The 20,510-nt window shown below is 35.4% G+C and overlaps 1 protein-coding gene across 1 annotated transcript in view; it reads left to right on the top strand.

Annotated features, from left to right (window-relative positions):
• Nucleotides 1–20,510, top strand: part of GPR158 (G protein-coupled receptor 158) — a 429,043-nt gene that overhangs the window by 269,584 nt on the left and 138,949 nt on the right. The window contains exon 5 of the mRNA XM_059183899.1: nt 12,473–12,541. Within this exon, the coding sequence (XP_059039882.1) occupies nt 12,473–12,541 (69 nt within the window). The remainder of the gene's footprint in view (nt 1–12,472; nt 12,542–20,510) is intronic.

Raw genomic sequence — 20,510 nt, 5'->3', positions numbered from 1 at the left:
ATAAGAAAGTGAAAATATGAGTCTAGAGCTCCAGAAAGAGGTGTAGGCTGAAGAGGAAGACTTGGAATCATTAGTTTAAAAAACTTCAAAATTTGATTATTTCTAGAAAACTACTTTAGTAATCGTTCGATTTTTGACTAGATTAGATAATTTTTTTAATCTATTACATTGTAAAACTTTTTTCTCCTTTTTTGTAACATTATTTTAACTTCTCTAAGTCTCTACTGTCAGATATCTAAATGTACTTAATTACTTCTCTTGTGTGTCTTTTTGAGTTGACAGCCTAATCCTAATACATTTTTATAATGTGTTTTAGAACAAAGAGTAAATAAGCAGGATCCAAACAGAGAGGAAACACTAATTAAAACATCCCTCAGTTATTATATACCTCTTGAATTCTGCTTAATTAAAACTTATGAATTTATTTTTTTAAATCTCTCCAGAACCATTTCTCTAATGTAAGATGCAAAACTCCAAAATACCAAGATAATTACCTAATGGATGCAAACATGTTATGATTTGCTAATAAACATTAAGACTAACTAAAACAACAGAATTTAATGAAACAAATGGTTAGAATTGACAATCAAAATGTAAACATGATTAATTAATTAATATATCCCTACTTTTTTTTTTTTTTTAAATTTTGTCTTTAGGCAGACAAGTTTAGGAATGATGCAGTCCATGTGGACTGAGTTTCATAATGCCCATTTAGTGATTCTTCTTACTGCTTACAAATTTGGGGGAAATAAAAATGCAATTTGCTCCATGTAATCTAAAGGTGTTTTTGCTACTGTAGAGGCTGAGTTCTGAATTCTGTCTCTGTCATCCTTGCATCTAAGTAGCAGTTGTTTTCCCACAACACTTTGTAATCCGCCTTTGCTTTTGCCTGTCAGAGAGAATACTGCTATTTTAAATTTCTGAACTGCCAAATCTAGCAAATATGAAGCATCTCATACACCTCACTAAATCATCTATTGGTTTATTCACTGAAATGCTCATCGCATTTCTTTGTACATTTGTAAGTATCTTTTCAGAAGTGAAACTTCTGTGTTAATGTGGAGTATAAGGAACATAAACAAGTCTTAGCATGTTTAGACTGTTACCAAATATCAAAATATGAAATGTCTCCTTGTTTTGCACTTTGTCTCGTCATTCCATATACTTCCAAACCTGCTTTAGAATACAGACAATGTATCAAAGACAGGCTTAACAGTTCTGAGCAGGTCTGTTCCTGTTCTCACATTGTTTTTTTCTTACACAAGGAGATGAAGAGATGCTGATGTCTGGCTAATATTTGATGGGTTCTTTTGCCTGAGCAGTAGTACTTTATTTGTTTTTTGTTTGTTTAAAGTCTTATCCATTTATTTTAGAGAGAAAGAGAGCATGCCGGGGTGGGGGGTGGACAGAGAAAGAGGAAGAGAATCCTCAAGCAGACTCCCTGCTGAGCACGGTGCCTACTTCAGGGCTCCCTCCCAGGGCCCTGAGATCATGATCTGAGCCAAAATCAAGACTCGGACACTGAACCATCTGAGCCATCCAAGTGCACCATGGGTGGACAGTAGTATTTTAGAGTAATTACCTTGCAGACCATAGTTTTCAACATACCAAACTGAAAAAGAAAAAAAAAAATTCTGAGATTAGACAGTTTTCAAGTGATGAGGAAAGATTGCTAGAGCTGTTTCTATGATTTGAGCAATCTGAGCAATGATTTGTGAAGTTTCTTTTGAATTTCTACAAGTATAAAATACATTTATGTTAAAAAAAGTTTGACGTCAACCTGATATTTGAGTTCATCTCTATAACAAAGGCTAATTATTTGAAGCCGTATTTTTACCTTATTAATATTTTTAAACTACTTAATATTTTGTAATTTATTATCATTCCATTAGGATTCTTAATGAGGAGGAATTGTTCTTTCAAGTAATAACTTTTTATTTGAAAATATATCAATCTTAGTAGCTTTCAATTAATAATAGAAATCTAAGGGGGCGCCTAGGTGGCTCAGTGGGTTAAAGCCTCTCCCTTCGGCTCAGGTTGTGATCTCAGGGTCTTGGGATCGAGCCCCACATCAGGCTCTCTGCTTGGTGGGGAGCCTACTTCCTCCTCTCTCTCTCTCTGCCTACTTGTGATCTCTGTCTGTCAGATAAATAAATAAAATCTTTAAAAAGATAGAAATCTGGGTGCCTGGGTGGCTCAGTGGGTTAAGCCGCTGCCTTCAGCTCAGGTCATGATCTCAGGGTCCTAGGATCGAGTCCCACATCGGGCTCTCTGCTCAGCAGGGAGCCTGCTTCCCTTCCTCTCTCTCTGCCTGCCTCTCTGCCTACTTGTGATCGCTCTCTGTCAAATAAATAAATAAAATCTTTAAAAAAAAAAGATAGAAATCTAAGCAAATGACATTATTTTGTTTCAACAATTTCATGCCACTTTACTTGAGAATGTACAGTAACCCTTCTCAAGGTGAGATTCTTTATGTACTTTACTTGTGTGTGCTTTTTTGACACTTAGAAAATTTATCTCCATTATGTGAAATATGAGATGATCTGCTTTTAGAAATCAGACATAATTCCTAATTAATGCAATGTGACAATTCTAATATTTTGCATAAAACCGTCTAGGATTTTAAATTGAATAGTAACTTTTTAAATAACATTTGAACCAAGCTCCTTACTTGTAATTTATTTTAAAATGCTATAGTAGTGCTACATGTTTTTGTTATTATTTTATATGTAATTGTTCCTTTGGGTAAGAAAATGACTGAGGGTCTGATTGGATGTACAGAAGAAATCACACTGACTTGGGAATCAGCAGGGTAGATGATGGGGCCTTGTTCGATCACTCCTCAGCTGAGTGAGCTTAGATAGACTGTTGACCTCACTCTATATGTCCATGAAAGACTGTTGATGAACTACCTTTGACTGAGTACCTACTCCGTGCTGGGCGGTGTTATTGCCAGTTTTTACAAAGAACTGCAAGGAGGGACATCATTGCACCCATTTTATATATAAAGAAACTCAGAAGGTTCAGCATTTGGCTCACGATGACACACCTAATAAGTGGCCGGTGATGAGATCCCAAACCACCTGGAAATAAAGTTCATGTATTTTATTCCATGACTATAAAATTCTCTGTGGTACTATTTGAGAAGATGCAAGTGTAAAAGGATCCTAAGCTCACCTTATCCCTTGGTTCAACCTAGATAACAGACATCAGTTGAACTTACCCAAAAAATGAGCTGAAGACTGGCAAAATAGACTGTCCACAGTTAATTGTAGGGAGGAGGCCATATTAAAAATGGTAGGAAGCTTGGAACACTGAAAAAAAAAATGGTAGGAAGGAAACAGTTCCAATCAAAAATTAAACTGGTCTTAGAGACTGACCACAATGGGGGATATCATGAGAATGGAAAAGGGAGAAGAACATACCCCACACCAGATACCCCAGACATGGGGGTCTACACTGGGAAAACAAGTCCCCAGAACATTTGGCTTTGAAAACCAGATGAGCTTAGTCCCCCTGGTTAAAGAGCAGGAGGTACAAACAGTACCTCCAAGATGCAGCATAGAAGGAATAGTTTGAAAGTACCTGGGGTGAACAGGAAGACTTATTTACTAGTCTCAAAACATGCAGTGGAGGGGTAGGGTCCTTAGGAGACTTCTTCAAGAACAAAAAGGCTGGGAGGTGCCATTTCTCCTCCGCCTGCTCAGCCTAGATACCAGGACACTTCAGGAACCAGCTCAAATACCCACTACCTAGCTTGCTAACACACATGCGCTACCCCTACATTTTCCTGTGGACTCCCCTCATCCAACCCACACCACTGTGTAGGTGTCCCTTCAAGCAGCACCTGATATGTTTCATTCTGCAAGCAATGCTGACAGTGACCATCATCACTTCAAAGATACTTTTGCTCTGTAGGAGATAACCGCATACATCAGTTCAACTGCAACCCCAGCAATGGCTGGGGGCAGACAACTGATCTGATTGCTGGCTCTGCTTACCAATAAAAACTTCTCAGGAGACAACACCAGGAGCATTCTACAGTTCTCTGTGGCCTCAGTACTAGTCTGAGGGCATACATCTGGTCTGACCCAACTATAAGCCCTGGATGGCTGACACTGGCCACTTAACAGTACAGGGACCAAACTCTGCCCACAACAGGCAGAGAATGCCATTGCAAATGACACTACTGAAGGTAAATATAGCTCAACCACAATGGTAGAGTGCATGCAACATACTTAGGAGATATCCCTTAAATGCCAGGTTCTGGTGAATGGGGGATACTGTGCCACATGGCACCACAGAATCTCTTCTTCATAAGGCAACACTACTTTCAAGATCAGGAGATGTAGCTGACTTTCCTAATACAAAGAAACAAACATGGAAAGTTAGACAAAATGAGGGCTCAGAGGAATATGCCCCAAATGAAAGAACAGGACAAAATCATAGCAAAAGAACTAAATGAAATGGAGATAAGCAATATGCTTAATAGAACATTCAAAGTAACAGTAATAAAGAAAGATACTTACTGGACTTGAGAAAAGAGTGGAGGATCTCAGTGCGACATTCAACAAAGAGAGAAAATATAGAAAAGAACCAATCAGAGATTAAAAACTCAATAACTGAAATTAAGATGCACTAGAAGGAATAAGCAGTAGACTAGAGGAAGCAGGAAAATTGATCAGCAAGTTGGAGGATAGAGTAGTGGAAAGCAACCAAGCTAAACAGCAAAAGTAAAAAGAATAATAAAAGATTAGAAAAGGTAAGATAACTCAGTGACAAATCCAGCATAAAAATATTTACATTATAGGGATCCCAGAAGGAGAAAAGAGAAATGGGGGCAAAATTTTATTTGAAGAAATAATACCTGAAAATCTCTCTAATCTGGGAAAGGAAGTAGACCTCCAGATTCAGGAGGCACAGAAGGCCCTCAACAATACCAACCCAAGGAGGTCCACACCAAGACACATAATAATAAAAATGGCCAAAAAAAGTAGTGATACGGAGAAAGACAAGACAAGGGTGTCTATTCTCACCACTTTTATTCAACATATTACTAGAAGTCCTAGCCACAGCAATCAGACAACAAAAGAAATAAAAGATGCCCAAATGAGTAAGGAAGAAGTAAAACTTTCACTATTTGCAGATGACATGATACTATATAGAGAAAACTTTTTAAAGCTCCACCAAAAATACTAGAACTCATATATGAATTCAGTAAAAGCACAAAATATATGATGAATATACAGAAATCTGTTGCATTTCTATACACTAGTAATGAAGTAGCAGAAAGAGAAATTGAGAAAGCAATCCCATTCACAATTACACCAAAAATAATAAAATAATTAGGAATAAACTTAACCAAGGAGGTGAAGGTGAAAGACCTGTACTCTAAAGATTTTCTTTCTTTCTTTCTTTCTTTCTTTCTTTCTTTCTTTCTTTCTTTCTTTCTTTCTTTCTTTCTTGACAGAGAGAGAAAAAGCACAAGTGGGCAGAGCAGCAGGCAGAAGAAAAGGGAGAAGTAGGCTCTCTGCTGAACAGGGAGCCCCACGCCAGGACTAGATCCCAGGACTCTGGGATAAGAACCTGAGCTGAAGGCAGCCACTTAATTGACTGAGCCACCCAGGCACCCGAAGACTTGTACTCTAAATACTATAAAACACTGATAAAAGAAATTGAAGATAACATATACAAATGGAAAGATATTCCATGATCATGAATTGGGAGAATCGGTATTGTTATCATGTCCATTCCATACTATCCAAAGCAATCTACAGATTCAGTGCAATCCCTATCAAAATATCAACAGCATTTTGCACAGAACTGGATGAAATAATCCTAAAATTTGTGTGGAACTACAGAAGATAACAAATAGTCAAAGTTCTTGAAAAATATCAAAACTGCAGGTATTACAATCCCAGAGTTCAAGATATACTACAGATCTCTAGTGATCAAAACAGTATGGTACTGTTACAAAAATAGACACACAGAGAGTGGAACAGAATTGAGGGCCCAGAAATAAACCTACCTTTTCTTTTTGACGCTATGACAAAATGGACAAGTATATATAATGGGAAAAATTATAGTCTCTTCAGCAAATGTTGGGAAACTGAAAATGAAGCTGAACCACTTTCTTACACCATAAGCAAAAATAAACTTAAAATGGATTATTGACCTAAATATGAGATCTGAAAGCATAAAATTCTTAGAATAAAGCATAGGCAGTAAGCTCTTTAATTTGAGCCATAGAAATACTTTTCTTAGATATGTCTCCTTTGACAAGGGTAACCAAAGCAAAATTAAACTATTGAGACTATACCAAAATAAAAAAGCTTTCATAGAGTGAAAGAAACCATCAACAAAACAAAAAGACTGAATAGGAGAAGATATTTGTATATGATACATCTGATAATGGGTTAATATCCTAAATATATAAGAATTTATACAACTCAACACCAAAATAATAATAATAATCCAATTGAAAATGGGCAGGGAACTGAATAGACATTTTTCCAAAGAAGACATACAGGTGGACAACAAATACATGAAAAGATGCTCAACATCACTCATCATCAGGGAAATGCAAATGAAAACCCCAGTGAGAAGTTACTTTACACCTGTCAGAATGGCTAAAATCAAAAGCACAAGAAATGACAGGTGTGGTGAAGATGTGGAGAAAAAAGAACACTTGTGTACTGTTGGTGGAATGTAAATTGGTGCAGTCACTGTGGAAAACAATATGGAAGTTCCTAAATAAAATTAAAAATAAGATTATTATATGATCCAGTAATTCCATGACTGAATATTTACCCAAAGAAAATGAAAACATGAATTTGAAAAGGTAACCCCTGTGTTTCTTGCAGCATTATTTAAAAGAGCCAAGATACTGAAGCAACCCAGAGGTCCATCAATAGATGAATGGCTCAAGAAAAAGTGGTGCATATATACACAATGAAATATTAATCAGGCATAAAAAAGAATGAAATCTTGCCATTTCCAGCAACATGGATGGGTCTAGAGGGTAGAATGCTAACTAAAAACAGTCAGAGAAAGGCCCATACATACCATATGATTTCATTCATTTGTGAAATTTAAAAAACAAAATAAAAAAAGAAAGAAGAGACTCTTAAACATAGAGAACAAACTGGTAGTTGCCAAAAGGGACATGGGGGAAGGGGATGGGTGAAAGAGGTGAAGGGGACTAAGAGTATATTTATATGATGAGCACTTAATAATGTATAGGAGTTGTTGAATCATTGGATCATACACCTGAAACTAATATAATACTATATGTTAATTATACTTGAATGAAAATTTAAAGTAAGTAAAATAAAATAAAGCTCTCTGAATTGCTTTTATTTCACTTTAGCAATCTCTGTCTTGAACATATTCTTTGCTTTTTTGGTACCATTTTCATTGCTGATAATTTTTTTGAAAAACCAATATGATTTTAACTAACACATTTTGGGCAATTGTTCTCTGACAACTTTTTCTAAATCTGAATAGTTTTTCAATATTTCATCACAGATCTTCTAAGACAAAATAATTGCATGTTAGTCTGTCAAACCAGATGTAGTGTGTTCTCATTTATTTATATAACTATAAATAAAATTATTGAAAAATAGCATCCTCATATCTCTCAGTGTTAGGATTCTCTTTAAGGCTGCTTTTACATCTTGCTTCCAATTTATTATTATATGACTGTTTCATCAGGCATTTGTTTATTTGTAATCTCCCTGTCCATGGATTTCTCTAAAGAACTAGAAAAAGTCTGTTCTGCTAGCATGGCTAATTCTTTTTGTAAATGATACAGATTTATGGTCTTGCTTTATGATCCAAACCTATGCCATTTCATTCTTTTCAGAATATAATTCTATTACTTTATTATATTTTCATCATGCATTCTGAGGTGCAGCTGTGTAAAAATACCTTCATGCTCAGAGGTTCCTTTTGTAATAGAAAGAAACTTCAATTGTCACAGGACTAAAGAAATCAGCTGTAATTCAGAAGAGCTGCACTGTTTTAGCAAGATACACATTAATTTCCCCAGGGGCTAAAAATGTTTCAAAACTATAAATGAAGTAGTTAGTCCTTGTAAAATCAAGGAAAATAATGACAAACCATTTTTAATTGTTTTTGAAAAAGATCAGACTTCAGCATTCTCATTGCCTTACTACTTGTAGTGACTTAGCTCCCTTTGGATGCCTACATCACGAGCAAATCTTGTGACAGCTGCAGCTGTGCTGCTTCTTATGCCTCTCTACTTTGCATCCAAGGATTATGGAATTTAGAAATTGACTTTGACATAATTTAATAAAATTGGTATAATGAGATGAGCTCTTTTCTCCAGTATACAGGTTGGATACTTGACTGTTAGAAACCTTCATAAGTCAGTTGAGAACGTTTAAGAAGTGGGGCAGGTGAGATGGAATGAGATGGGACCCACACACCTCTGTTGTAAATTCTGGAATTATATTTGTTGGCTTTCTAGATTCTAAAGGAGAGAGTTTTAGGCTCAGTGCTAACTCCCCGAGTTCTATATTTACCTGTTTGTAAATTCAAAAATTTGTAAATTACAAAAGTACTATTTGTTAATTTTATTCCTCAGGCTGATACTGAATAAAATATTATTAAGTAGATATTAGTTGGAAAGGCCTTCGTTTAGACTTCTTGGCATATTATGATGCCTAGTGGTGGAATTTTCCAATAGTTGAACTGTGACATTTTAGATTACTTTTCTTTAATATTACTTAATTTAATTACTATAATGCATATTACATAGCAATGAATGACTTCATCACCAAAGAAATGAAAATATTTTTGAATAAGTTGATTTGTCCACAAATCTATCCACTTCTCCAGTAGAAGAAAAAAATGTTATCAGCTTGGTATATATCTTCTGGATATATATTTGGTATATTTATATATATCTAGAAAATATATGGTGCTAATTGTATGTATGTGTTTTGAATGAATAGTATATTGTATAAATGAATAAATAGTATATTGTTGATCCTCTCAATAACGTTTTCTCAGAGTTTCTCAGTTAGCAATTCTGGTTAGAAGGGTTCCATACCACTATTTCTATCTCAGGCACAACTGTGAAGGAGATGAAATTCTTTCTTGGGCTCTATTATTTTGCTCATTATATCCCTTTCTCATCTTCAGTTTTCTTTTTTTTTTAAGTTTTTATGTTAATTCCAGTTAGTTAACATACAGTATAATATTAGTTTCAGGTGTACAATATAGTGATTTAACACTTCATATATCATCCTGTGCTCATCGGGACAAGTGTACTCTTTATTCCCCATCACCTATTTCACCCATCCCTCCATCACCTCCCCTTGTAACCATCAGAGCCTTTCTTGTTTTGCCTCTTTCTTTTTTTTTTTCTCCCCTTTGCTTGTTTGCTTCGCTTCTTAAATTGCACACAAGTAAAATCATATGGTATTTGTGTTTCTTTGACTGACTCGTTTCACTTAGCATTAATATTCTCTAGCTCCATCCACATCATTACAAACAGCAAGATTTCATTCTTTTTATGGCTGAATACTAGTCCATTGTGTAGATGTACCACATCTTCTTTATCCATTCATCAATTGACAGACAATAAGGCTGTTTCCATAATTTGGCTAGTGTAGATAATGCTGCTGTAAACATCAGGGTGCATGTATCCCTTTGAATTAGTGTTTTTGTATTCTTTTTGTAAATACCTAGTAGTGCAATTCCTGGGTCATAGGGTAGTTCTATTTTTAACTTTTTGAGGAACCTCCAATACTGTTTTCCAGAGTGGCAGCATCACCTTCATATTTCAATCCTTCCTTTTTCCTTCCTTATCCTATCACTTAGACTTCGAGGAAGAGATTTCTGTTCTTCACTTTGAACTTAAATCAACATGCTACTTATAATATTTATATATTAACCCTTGGCACCAAGTACAAAATAAAAAGCTTCTTTCCAGTTCAAAGAACTTCCAATATCACTAAGACAGTGGGGAAATGTTGTAGGGAACATGACATTTCTTTTTTTTGTCCCTGAAGTCCTGCCTATTAGGTACCTACTCATTCTGTGAGGCCATGAAGCCAACTCAGCCCAAGAATATTTTGAAAGGAAGAGTACATATTTTGAGTAGGCCTTCCATTTGATTATAGAACCACTTGTTGGAATTCCAATTAATAATTTGAAATTATGGTCTCCTCTGCTCATCCAGAAGCAAGGCAGTGAAGAGTTAAGAAGATTGTTTGGTATTACCAAATGAAAAGGAAACAGGTTATTTACTCTGAGAATATCTGCATCACTACGGCTGTTATATGATAAAAATGGTTGCAATGCAGCTAAGAAACTATTGGCCCTAAAAATTCATTCATTCATTAAAAAAAGAACACTTGGGTTCTCTACCCCCACTTTGGGCTCTTCTGAGGTCATTTGGATCCCAAGCATTAAAAAAAAAATTTTGACTACTACTTCTGTGGAATTCAAATTCACCATCCTGGTGCTGTTTTTTTACTTTGAAGAGTGCGTACCGTCTTGCTAAGAATCGGGCACAATAACAACTATTTTGTATGCTTTATATTTTATTAGAACCCTCAGGTTTAATAAGGTCTTTACCTTATTAGGGTGCCCATTTTATGGGTGAAGACATTGATGTTTAAGGTGGCCTTAGTGATTATTTCATAAATCAAACTGAGATGAAGAGAACTTCAAAGTCTTTTCCATTAAACCTTGCAGCTTCTTTTCATATCCTTTTTTTTTTCTTTTTTTTTAAGTATTGCATGGAGGGGGCACTGAGTGGCTCAGTCAGTTAAGTGTCACTCTTGATTTCTGCTCAGGTCATGATCTCGGGGTCATGGGATCAGACCTGGTGTGAGGCTCTGCCCTCATCAGGGAAAAGACTGCTTGATATTCTCTCTCTCCCTCCCCCCGCACTCACGAGCACACTCTCTCCCCCTCTTTCAAATAAATAAATAAATCTTTAAACAATATTGCATAGATTGTTTTATAACCAGTCTTATGTAATATTTTGGGCTCTCACTCTTGGTGTCTTCTTTTTATAAAGTTTAAAAAACGGAGCATTCATAATTAGGTATGAATGTAATTTGCCATCTTAGAAATTCCAGCAGCCAAAATCCATCTAAAGGCATGCTGATAGGAATTTTCTTTTCGCTAAAATGCATCTGCTAGCTAACATAAAGACCATTCTCATTAAGGGAGAAGCCACTTAATCAAGCCTGTTCACTGACAAAACTTGTTTCTCCATTGCAAATTCTCAGATTTAATCAAAGCCTTGAGTTCTTTTGAGGGATTACATAGAGTATTCCTCTGTGTCTTAACAATGTCCTAGCTGTGTTTTGAAGAGATATTATACTTTTCTTTCTCTGGCTTCATTTATCTGACATTGTATGACTTTTTTAAAAAATTTTTGTTTTATTTTTATTTTTATCTGACATTGTTTTAATGTAATGGACCCTTGTAGCTTGGGTTTTTAGCTTCTTTTTATTGTTGCAAAATCCGTTGCTGATACTTCAGATTGTTTTCCTGTGAAGATACAATATTTGCACCAGGTGTAATTTTTGTTTATATTTCATGTTGCATTTAGCAAAAATACAGGTACTCTAGAATAACCTGCTTTTATGTTTGTATTCTTAATTAATATATTTACTCTATATTGACACTTAAACTCATTGAAGCAAAATTTTTTATTAGAAAATAAAATTATTTAGTCTTTTATTTCTTGCCACAATTTCGGTCATTTTGCTTTGGAAAGAGAATGTTATTTGAGTCTAACAAAATATCTTCAGGTTATTAAGCATATTTATGTATAGTAAACTTTAAATAATTAGGAAATTATTAAAATATCAACTTAGTCTATTGAATTTTCAGTTAAGAATGATTTAAGCATGTTCACAAGGTAAAATACCTCTGTTATTTAGTGTGATTTATATTACTCACATAGTGGAGCTCTGTTAGGTGAGCGTGGGTGATGGTATTTTGACATGGTGAGATATATATTACTGAGATGCCAAGACCTTGTGTGTATGTCTGTTTTATTCACTGAAACCATCCTGCAAGTATCTCTGAAATGGCTGAGAGTTAGCATTCTGTATATACTTGTTGTTGATGTTTCAGAAATATAAGCAAGAAATTTTGTGTCTGTGAGCTTCTTGGATTGAAAAGATCTTCCAAAAAGTGTTCTCAGATGCTCATATTGTTCATGGATTCAAATTTTAGAGAACAAAATTCTGTAACACCACTGGCAAAATCACTAAGTCCACTACAACCTTTATAGTCAGTCTTTTTGCATGGTTCAGGTAAGTTCACTTCTGAAATATTAGCCAGTTTTCATTTACTAGTTCAGGTATTGTCACAATAGCATAAGTTCTTCCATTCTAGGAATGTTAACTAACGATAACTTTTTCTTTTTTCTTTCTTTCTTTTTTTTAAAATTTTATTTATTTATTTGTTTATTTATTAGAGCATCAGGGCATCGGGCCTTATCCTCTTGGAAACCATTCTTTTTGGGTCTCTGCTGCTATACTTTCCAGTAAGTAACATAATTGAATTTTTAAAATAGCCATTTGTTTTATTTTGCTTAGGCAGAAAATTTTATGTATGTGTATGTTTTTTTATATATGTGTATATGTGTATATGTTTATATAAATGTATATGTATGTATATTATAGTATATGTAACTATTCATATATATATATTACTTTTTTATATGTCTATATACAAGTTTACATGCCCATATCTATATATAATAGACATATAAAGTTAAAAAGTAAAGTGGAGGTAATCATACTTTTCTTCCCACATTTGCCAGGAGCCTTAACTGCTTAAGTGAGCTAACATAAAAAAGGTGGGCTCGATATGCATGCTTGCTATATACATATGCGTATACATATAAAATAAGGGTCTCCTTCCCTCTCTACTTGAATCAAAACCATGAGACATGCCAAGTTTGTGATGAAAAATTCCCGATGGTTACATACAAAAATAAAGTAAATAGGTGTGCGGTATTATGGCATAGATAATCCTAGTAGACTCTTCCTGTCACACTAGCAACCTGTCTGTAACCACAAGGTAAGTACTAATTTTCCTAATTTAATTCAGCCAATTTATATTCAGCAGTTACTGTGTGTTAAGTACTTATGCTAAACTGGGAATTTTTTTGTGAGTGAGAGAAACTGGATTTCTCCTCTCAGGAAGCTTATAATTTACAGAATGAGATGAGTCAGTACAGGCAATTACTATATAATTGAAAAAAGCCAAGAGGCTATGGAGACTGGGTGCTGGAGACTCGTAGGAGAGACAACTAAGCCCAGGGAATGAAATATCACTCAACTGAGCTCTGAAAGATGAGTAGATGTTAGAGAAGAAAAAGGTAGGGCTTCCATGGCACCATGTTCTTTTTGGGTTACCTCTTACCTCACTAGCTGCTCCATTTCAGCCTTCTTTGCTGATTCTTAATCTCCTTTCCCACCTCTTAATACTTAAGTGCCTCAGGCAGCAGTCCTAGTGGAGCTTTCTGATTCTACATTCTCCCTGGGTGATCTCATCTAGCCTCAAAGCTTAAATACTATTTAAATGCAAATACTCCCAAATTCCAAATTCGTATCTCCAGTTTAGACCTTTCCTCTGAGCTCCAAACTCATATTCAATTACTTACTCTACAACTATTTGAGGGTCCACCAGAATTCCCTACCATGTTCTTAACTGAGATACTTGGTCTCCTACACCCCCAAAGTCAGTCTCCCTATCTCCACTGATGACAACCCTGTTCCACTAGTTACTCAGGCTAAAACTTGGGAGTCGTTCTTAACAACTTTCTTTTTCTCACATCATCAGAAACCTTCCAAAACATACCAAAAGCCCAGCCACTCCCTCTACCCCATTCAGTGTTACCATCCTGGACTAAACCACAATCAGCCTCTTTTGGATTATTGTAATGGTCTCTCCCTGGCCTCTGTCCCTTCACACTAACCGCCCCCCCCCCCCAATGATCTATTTTCAAAGTATCAGCTTGTTGTAATACCCAAGTAAGACTATGCCACACCTCAAGATGCTCAAAAGGTTCACAATTCTAACTTCTAGTAAAAGCCAAAATTCTTAGAATGAGCTCTAGGTTCTAACGTGATTCGATCCTGCCCCCTCCATTACCCCATTTTCTAATCTTCTTCCCCACTCAGTGTTTATAGGGTTCTTGATTTATTCAAGTCTTCTACTTCTAGAATTATATTTATTCTTAAGATAGAAATCTATCTGGATATAATCATTTAAACTTTTTCTATAAAATCATCCATGTTACTGAAGTCTAATTTACTAGTATGGAGTTATGCATGGTAACTAATAACAGAAGCGATATAATACAAAGGGTCCTTAACACGCATGGGACTGTTTCCGTATAAATGGCAAGTTGTGTATCATAACTTTTCATTTTCCCCATAGAACTATCAGAAAGATGTTTAACCCAAGTTATAGGATCACCCAATTAGGAAGTAAAAGACCCAAATGACTTCACTAATCTGAGTAATAATCATCTGAATATCTGTTGTTGCAGTCACCATCATCTTTTTCCTGAACCTCTGCTAAATACAATTTCTATCCAGAAGCCAGAGGGTATTTTAAAATACAAAATCTACTCTGTTACTACTTCTATAGCTAGCTTCCCACTGCTCTTAGAATAAAGATCAAAACCCTTGATATGGTGTATGATGTTATATATAGTGAGGTACTTGCCCACCTCCCCAGCCTCATCCAATACCACTTTTCTTCTCACTTTCTGCCCCCACCTACTCTGACCTTCTTTCAGTTCATAAATGATACATAATCTCTCTCATGGTGTGTTATAATGGCTTCCCAAAAATGTCCACTGTCCTAATCCCTGGAACCTATAAATATGTTACCTTACATGGAAAATGGGACTTTGCAGATGTGATGAAATAAAGGACTTTGAGATAGAGATTATCCTGGATTATGTAGATGGGTTCAAGGGTCCTAAGTGAAAATGAGAAGCAGGAGAGAGAGAACCAAAGAGAAAGTATCATGATAAAGATTGGACTGGCTCTTGCTGGCTTTGCAGATGGATGAAAAAGGCCACAAGCCAAGGGATTCAGGCAGTCTCTAGAAGCTGGAAAAGGCAAGGAAACAGACTCTTCCCAAGATCCTCCAGAAAGAATACCTTGATTTTAACTCTGTAGGATATATTTTGAACTTCTCAATTCTGGAACTGTGAGATAATAAGTCTATAATTGTTTTAAGCCCCTGAGTTTGCCATAATATCTGACAGCAGCAATAAGAAATGAATATGCCTCTTGATAGAGGACATTTTCACATGCTTTTCCTTCAGAAACAGTCCTCTTATCTTCCTCCTCCCCGCCATCTTACCCCTTCTTCTGCCTAACTAACAACTTGTCTGGTCATCCTTCAGATTTCTACTTAAATATCACTTTTTTAAGAGAGCTTTCTTTCCTTGAATCCCAATCAGAGTCAAATTCATTTTAATAGTTTCTCATGGAATCCCACGCTCTTTCTTTACAACCCCCATCTCAGTTTGTAAGTGTACACTTACAAGTGCCATTATTTGATTAATGTCATTCTCCTGAACAAACTTTAGTTCTTTGAGAATAGGAGATAATACAGTTTTGTTTTGTTTTGTTTTGTTTTTTTGCTCACAGTCGAGTAGCTGTCACTGTAGTTGAAGCACAGTCAATATGCAGTGAGTGAATGCATGAGGTTATACTTGAATGAATTTAAACCTGTACTGCAAACTAGTGGCTATTGTCCTATTTAAGTAGCTTCCGAAGAATCTGCTTGATTGTGGAAGACTATGAATAATGATCCTTATTATTATTACTTTATTTAGTGATAATAGGCAGTAAAACACTTCTTTTTTTTTTTAAAGATTATTTATTTATTTATTTGACAGACAGAGATCACAAGTAGACAGAGAGGCAGGCAGAGAGAGAGAGGAGGAAGCAGGCTACCCGCTGAGCAGAGAGCCCAACGTGGGGCTCGATCCCAGACCCTGGTATCATGACCTGAACCGAAGGCATAGGTTTTAACCCACTGAGCCACGCAGGTGCCCCAGTAAAACACTTCTTAAGGTTATTTTGAGACGTTAGCTAAATTTCATTTTATTTTTATTTATAAGATTCATATTTAGTCAAATCAAGTGGTTATATTAATGAGCATGGGTCTAAAATCTGGGAAAGATTCTTAAAGTCTCTTAAATGGATGAAGTACTCTAGAAAACAAGAATATATGAAAGAAGAGTAAGTTTTATGCTGCTAAATGTTGACGCAGTTTTTGAAGACCCTTTCATTGAGTGGTATACAATTTTGAAAGATATCTAATGATGATGTCAGTTGCAGAGAAAAAAGGGAGAAAGAAATGGAAATTTAAGAGAATGTAAAGATAGCACTTCTGCTTCGTAATTCTAATATACATGAAAGGGGGAAAAAAAAAAAACAGAAAAGAAGACTTACCAAAAAAATTCTAACAGAAACCTCATTATATTGACTTCATGCTTAATTAGCTATCTATTTTGTCTTTTATAATATATATTTTTCTGTAACTGCTTGAGATATATGTATATAGTTCCCAAGTTTATACTGTGTACCTTGGTTTCAAATAAGTTAGTGTTTATGCCCTGAAGACAGAAGGAGTCAGGTTTATTAATGAAGATTTGGCTGAAGCATAAGATATAGGGGAAAAAAGGAGATTAAAATATACTATTGATTGGGTCTGGTAAGGAAAGTAATTTTATTTTAGATGAGAGAATGAGAGATGATGTATCAGAAATTGATAGGAAACTTTTTGCTACATAGGGTGTGTATATGTGCATGGGTACATGTGCATAAAGCATTCTTGACAAGAGGAATAAGTAATTTGGTTATTGGACCAAGGCTCATTGACTTCCCTGGGTTTTGCAGAAATGAATTTTGTAACTTTTGGCTAGACTTTATGCTGCAAGGAAGATCTCTGTTATAAGTGATAAAGATGATTCCGTAAACCTAATATAGCCCAAAAGTCTAATCATGTGATGATATAAATACGATCTACACTTTCCTTATTTATTAAATATCTTACCAACTTTCTCTGTTCCTGGTGTGGTCCTTACCAAAATTGCTTGTTAAAGTTTTATGGGGCGTATAGTTTTTTGTTGTTGTTTTTTAAAGTGTGTTTGAATAAAGGAGAATTGTTTTCAGGGCTGGGTAACTCCATGGAAGGAGGCTTGGGGTATTCACTGTTCTGCTGAGTTGTTATGCAATGAGCCTTTTCTTCTTTTTATGCTGCATATTGTTGTTCAGATTTGCAAGAATTAAGGTTATTTTTGCCTTTTCTAAGCAATCTTAGACTACAGACGATTTCATAACAATGCTTATCTTGGAAAGTCCAAATTAGAGATTATCATCATTGTGCAGATGAAGACAAACCAAAATCTGACTAAATTTAGCATTGTTATAATTGGATAGCAGAGACCGAAAGCATTTAAAACATTTTCTTACAGATTCTCAAAAGAGATTCATGATTTGAAGTCCATACATTTGTGAACAAATGATTAGTCTTCATAATCATCTAAAAACTTTAATATAATTTATAGAAGAGAGAAAAAAAGGACTTTAAAATATCAACTCAACTATATTCTACCTGTTAAATTACATAAAATCACATTTTTATAGATTAGTAAATCATTTTACGTGATACGGAGTCTGGAAGTTTGTTTTTGACTTGACAAAACCACCAGTTTCAGCTATTTAGGTGAATTTTTTCCCTCTAACCTTGATTAACTCTTTGGTTGGCTAATGAGCCTTTCTATACCCATACATGTATAAATAAATAAATGCAAATTTTCACATCATTTCCCTACTCCACCCCATGCCCAAAAATAAAGAACTGCAAAATATTATAACAGAAAGGAGCATCAAACACAACTTAGTCTTTGTTCAGCCTCTATTTTGCAAATGAAAGGAGAGTCTGAGAGAAACTGTAATTTACCCAACTTCTCTCTCAACTAAGTAGTGAGAAAGCCAGGATTAGAATGTAGTCTCTTGATTCCTGGTCTGCCACTCCTTTCATTCTGTGACAGTACTTGGGGTAGAGGGATGAATGTATGATTGAGATAACATTGGACAGGATAATCAGGAATGCCCATGTTCTACCCTCTTTCTTGTTCAGGCACCTTTCCTCATTAGGTCTCCAAGGAAATAAAAGGCAGGAGGATAAAACAGGGAACCAATTTAAAAGAGCTTATGGTTTGACTGTAAGACCCAATGTAAAACTGCTGTGAGCATGCTGTTGAACCATATGATGTTTCTGATACTGAACCATTTTACTTTAAAAAATTCCTATTTTATATTTGAACCTAACAAATAACCCTACAGACCATAGCAAGTTGGTTTCAGTGGCTCAGGACCTAAGACTACTTTTTTTATGATCACCCCAAAGCCTGAAACTAAAACTCAGATTTTTTTTTTTTTTTTTTTTTTTTTTTAATCTCTGGTATAGAGCACACAGCATTCAGAAGCAGAGGAAAAACAGGAGCATATTGTTCTGAGCACAGAGCTTATGGGGAGGGAAATAAAGGACAGAGAGTTGAAAGCAGGGAGGGAGAGTAAGAATGTGACTGTGAGAATATAGCTAAAGCAGCTGAGCTTTCAATCCATTATTAATATAATTATTTATTTTAAAGCTCAAGTTAACCTAAATTTGCCCAGTGAAGCCCCTTTAAGTTGGCTCCTGCATTCTTTTCATATTACCCCAGTATCCCAAGCACTTCCTTGCATTCTAGTTCAATAGAGTTTCCCTAGCCCAGCCCCGGAATCAGCCTTTTCTCCAAGGATCCCTGGTTCTTTTTTGGAGAGAAATGGTAGCAGTCCATCATAAGACCGATTTACTTCCACTGTGACAAACATAGGGTACAACGTTCCCAATTTTACAGCTAGGCCAATGTTTCTCAAACCTCAGTTATCTAGGGGTTTTTGTAAGGAGATTTCTCCTCTACTCAAAGATTCCATCCTTAAAACACAGTTTTTTAAGCTGATCTAGACTGCATCTTACTTGGTGTCATTTAGATCCATTGGGATGAATCCAGAGCAAAAAGGAAAAAGTAAATTGGAAGGATAGTTAAATACTCATGAGCTTAGCAGTACTGTCAAGAAAACAGTAGTGTGGGAATAGTCATTTCATGCCAAGGTAGCTTAAAGAGTATGGGAATAGAAGACTCTTTTTTTTTTTTCTTTTTTTTTTTTTTTTTGGTAAGACTTTATTTGAGAGAGAGGGAGACAGTGTATGTGCACATATACTTATGTGCTTCCGAGTAGAGAGAGGAGCAGAGGGAGATGAAGAGGATTTGCCTGCAGACTCTGTGCTAAGCATAGAACCTAGCATGGGTCTCGATTCCAAGGCCCTGAGATCATGACTGAGCTGAAACCAAGAGTTGGATGTTCAACTGGCCGAGCCACCCAGGTGCCTGGGAATAGAAGACTCTTAATCCCCAAACTGCCTGCTAATTTTGGGAATATTGGTTAAAATATTGAAATTATAAGACAAAACCAGACCACCTCCTTCAAGGGAGCTTAACGATTGTGCCACTAAGACACTGTTTCCTTTTATAGGTTAGGTTAGAGGAATAGAAGAAATGGTTATAAATATCCTGGAATTCTGTGTAATTCCATTTATCCACTTGTTCCTATATTCTTCCGTCAGCCTACCAGAGAGAAAACTGATTGTTGGTGGTTTTGGTCTTTTACTCATAAAAGCATGGAGGCTAACCAGTATGTATATTCCAGGGTATCTGGTTAAGAATCTTAGATCAGTGCGTGGTATGTCAGGAATGAAGTAATTATCTACCTTTACCTGAAGGAGTTTTAATAAACTGAGAAAGCCTTAAATCATTGGGAATTTGACCCCTGGCTTTAGTTTGTCAGTGAAAAAGCAACAGTGTTTATATTTTTCCTAAAATGTAAATGCTAAAATGTACCAATTAGACTGTATTCCTTTTAAAAATACTATGTTGATTGTTTGAAATATAATAATTACTATTACTTCCAAACTAGGCACAAAGAAAAAATCATAACCAAACAACCAAAGTCAGTATCATCCAGAAATAATCACTGTATACATTTGATCATTGGAGACATCTGTGTGTGCACATTTATAAGTTGAAAGAGAAAATGGATGAATGGTAGAAATCAAGATACAAATCTAAGACATTTTATAAAAAATTAGTTATAATCCTTATTGTTTTAACCAAAAAACTGAAGTGATACTAAAAATGTTACTAACTTTTAGATAAATGAATCTTCACAACAAGCATTGTTAGTTCTAATAGATATTTATCTAAAGTTAAAAAAGACCATAAAATGTTTTAAAAGTTGGGTTAATTCTTCTTCACTTAGCTATGTGTTTCAACTTTAGACAGTATCACTTGACTTCAGCTGGAACAGCTAAAAAATCAAATATAAATACATTTCCTATTAGCCCTTCCCTTTACTTTTTGATTTTTGTTA

This window comes from Mustela lutreola, chromosome 8 (assembly GCF_030435805.1).
Source record: "Mustela lutreola isolate mMusLut2 chromosome 8, mMusLut2.pri, whole genome shotgun sequence".
Taxonomy (NCBI): domain Eukaryota; kingdom Metazoa; phylum Chordata; class Mammalia; order Carnivora; family Mustelidae; genus Mustela; species Mustela lutreola.
This window is presented reverse-complemented; position numbering and strand designations above follow the sequence as displayed.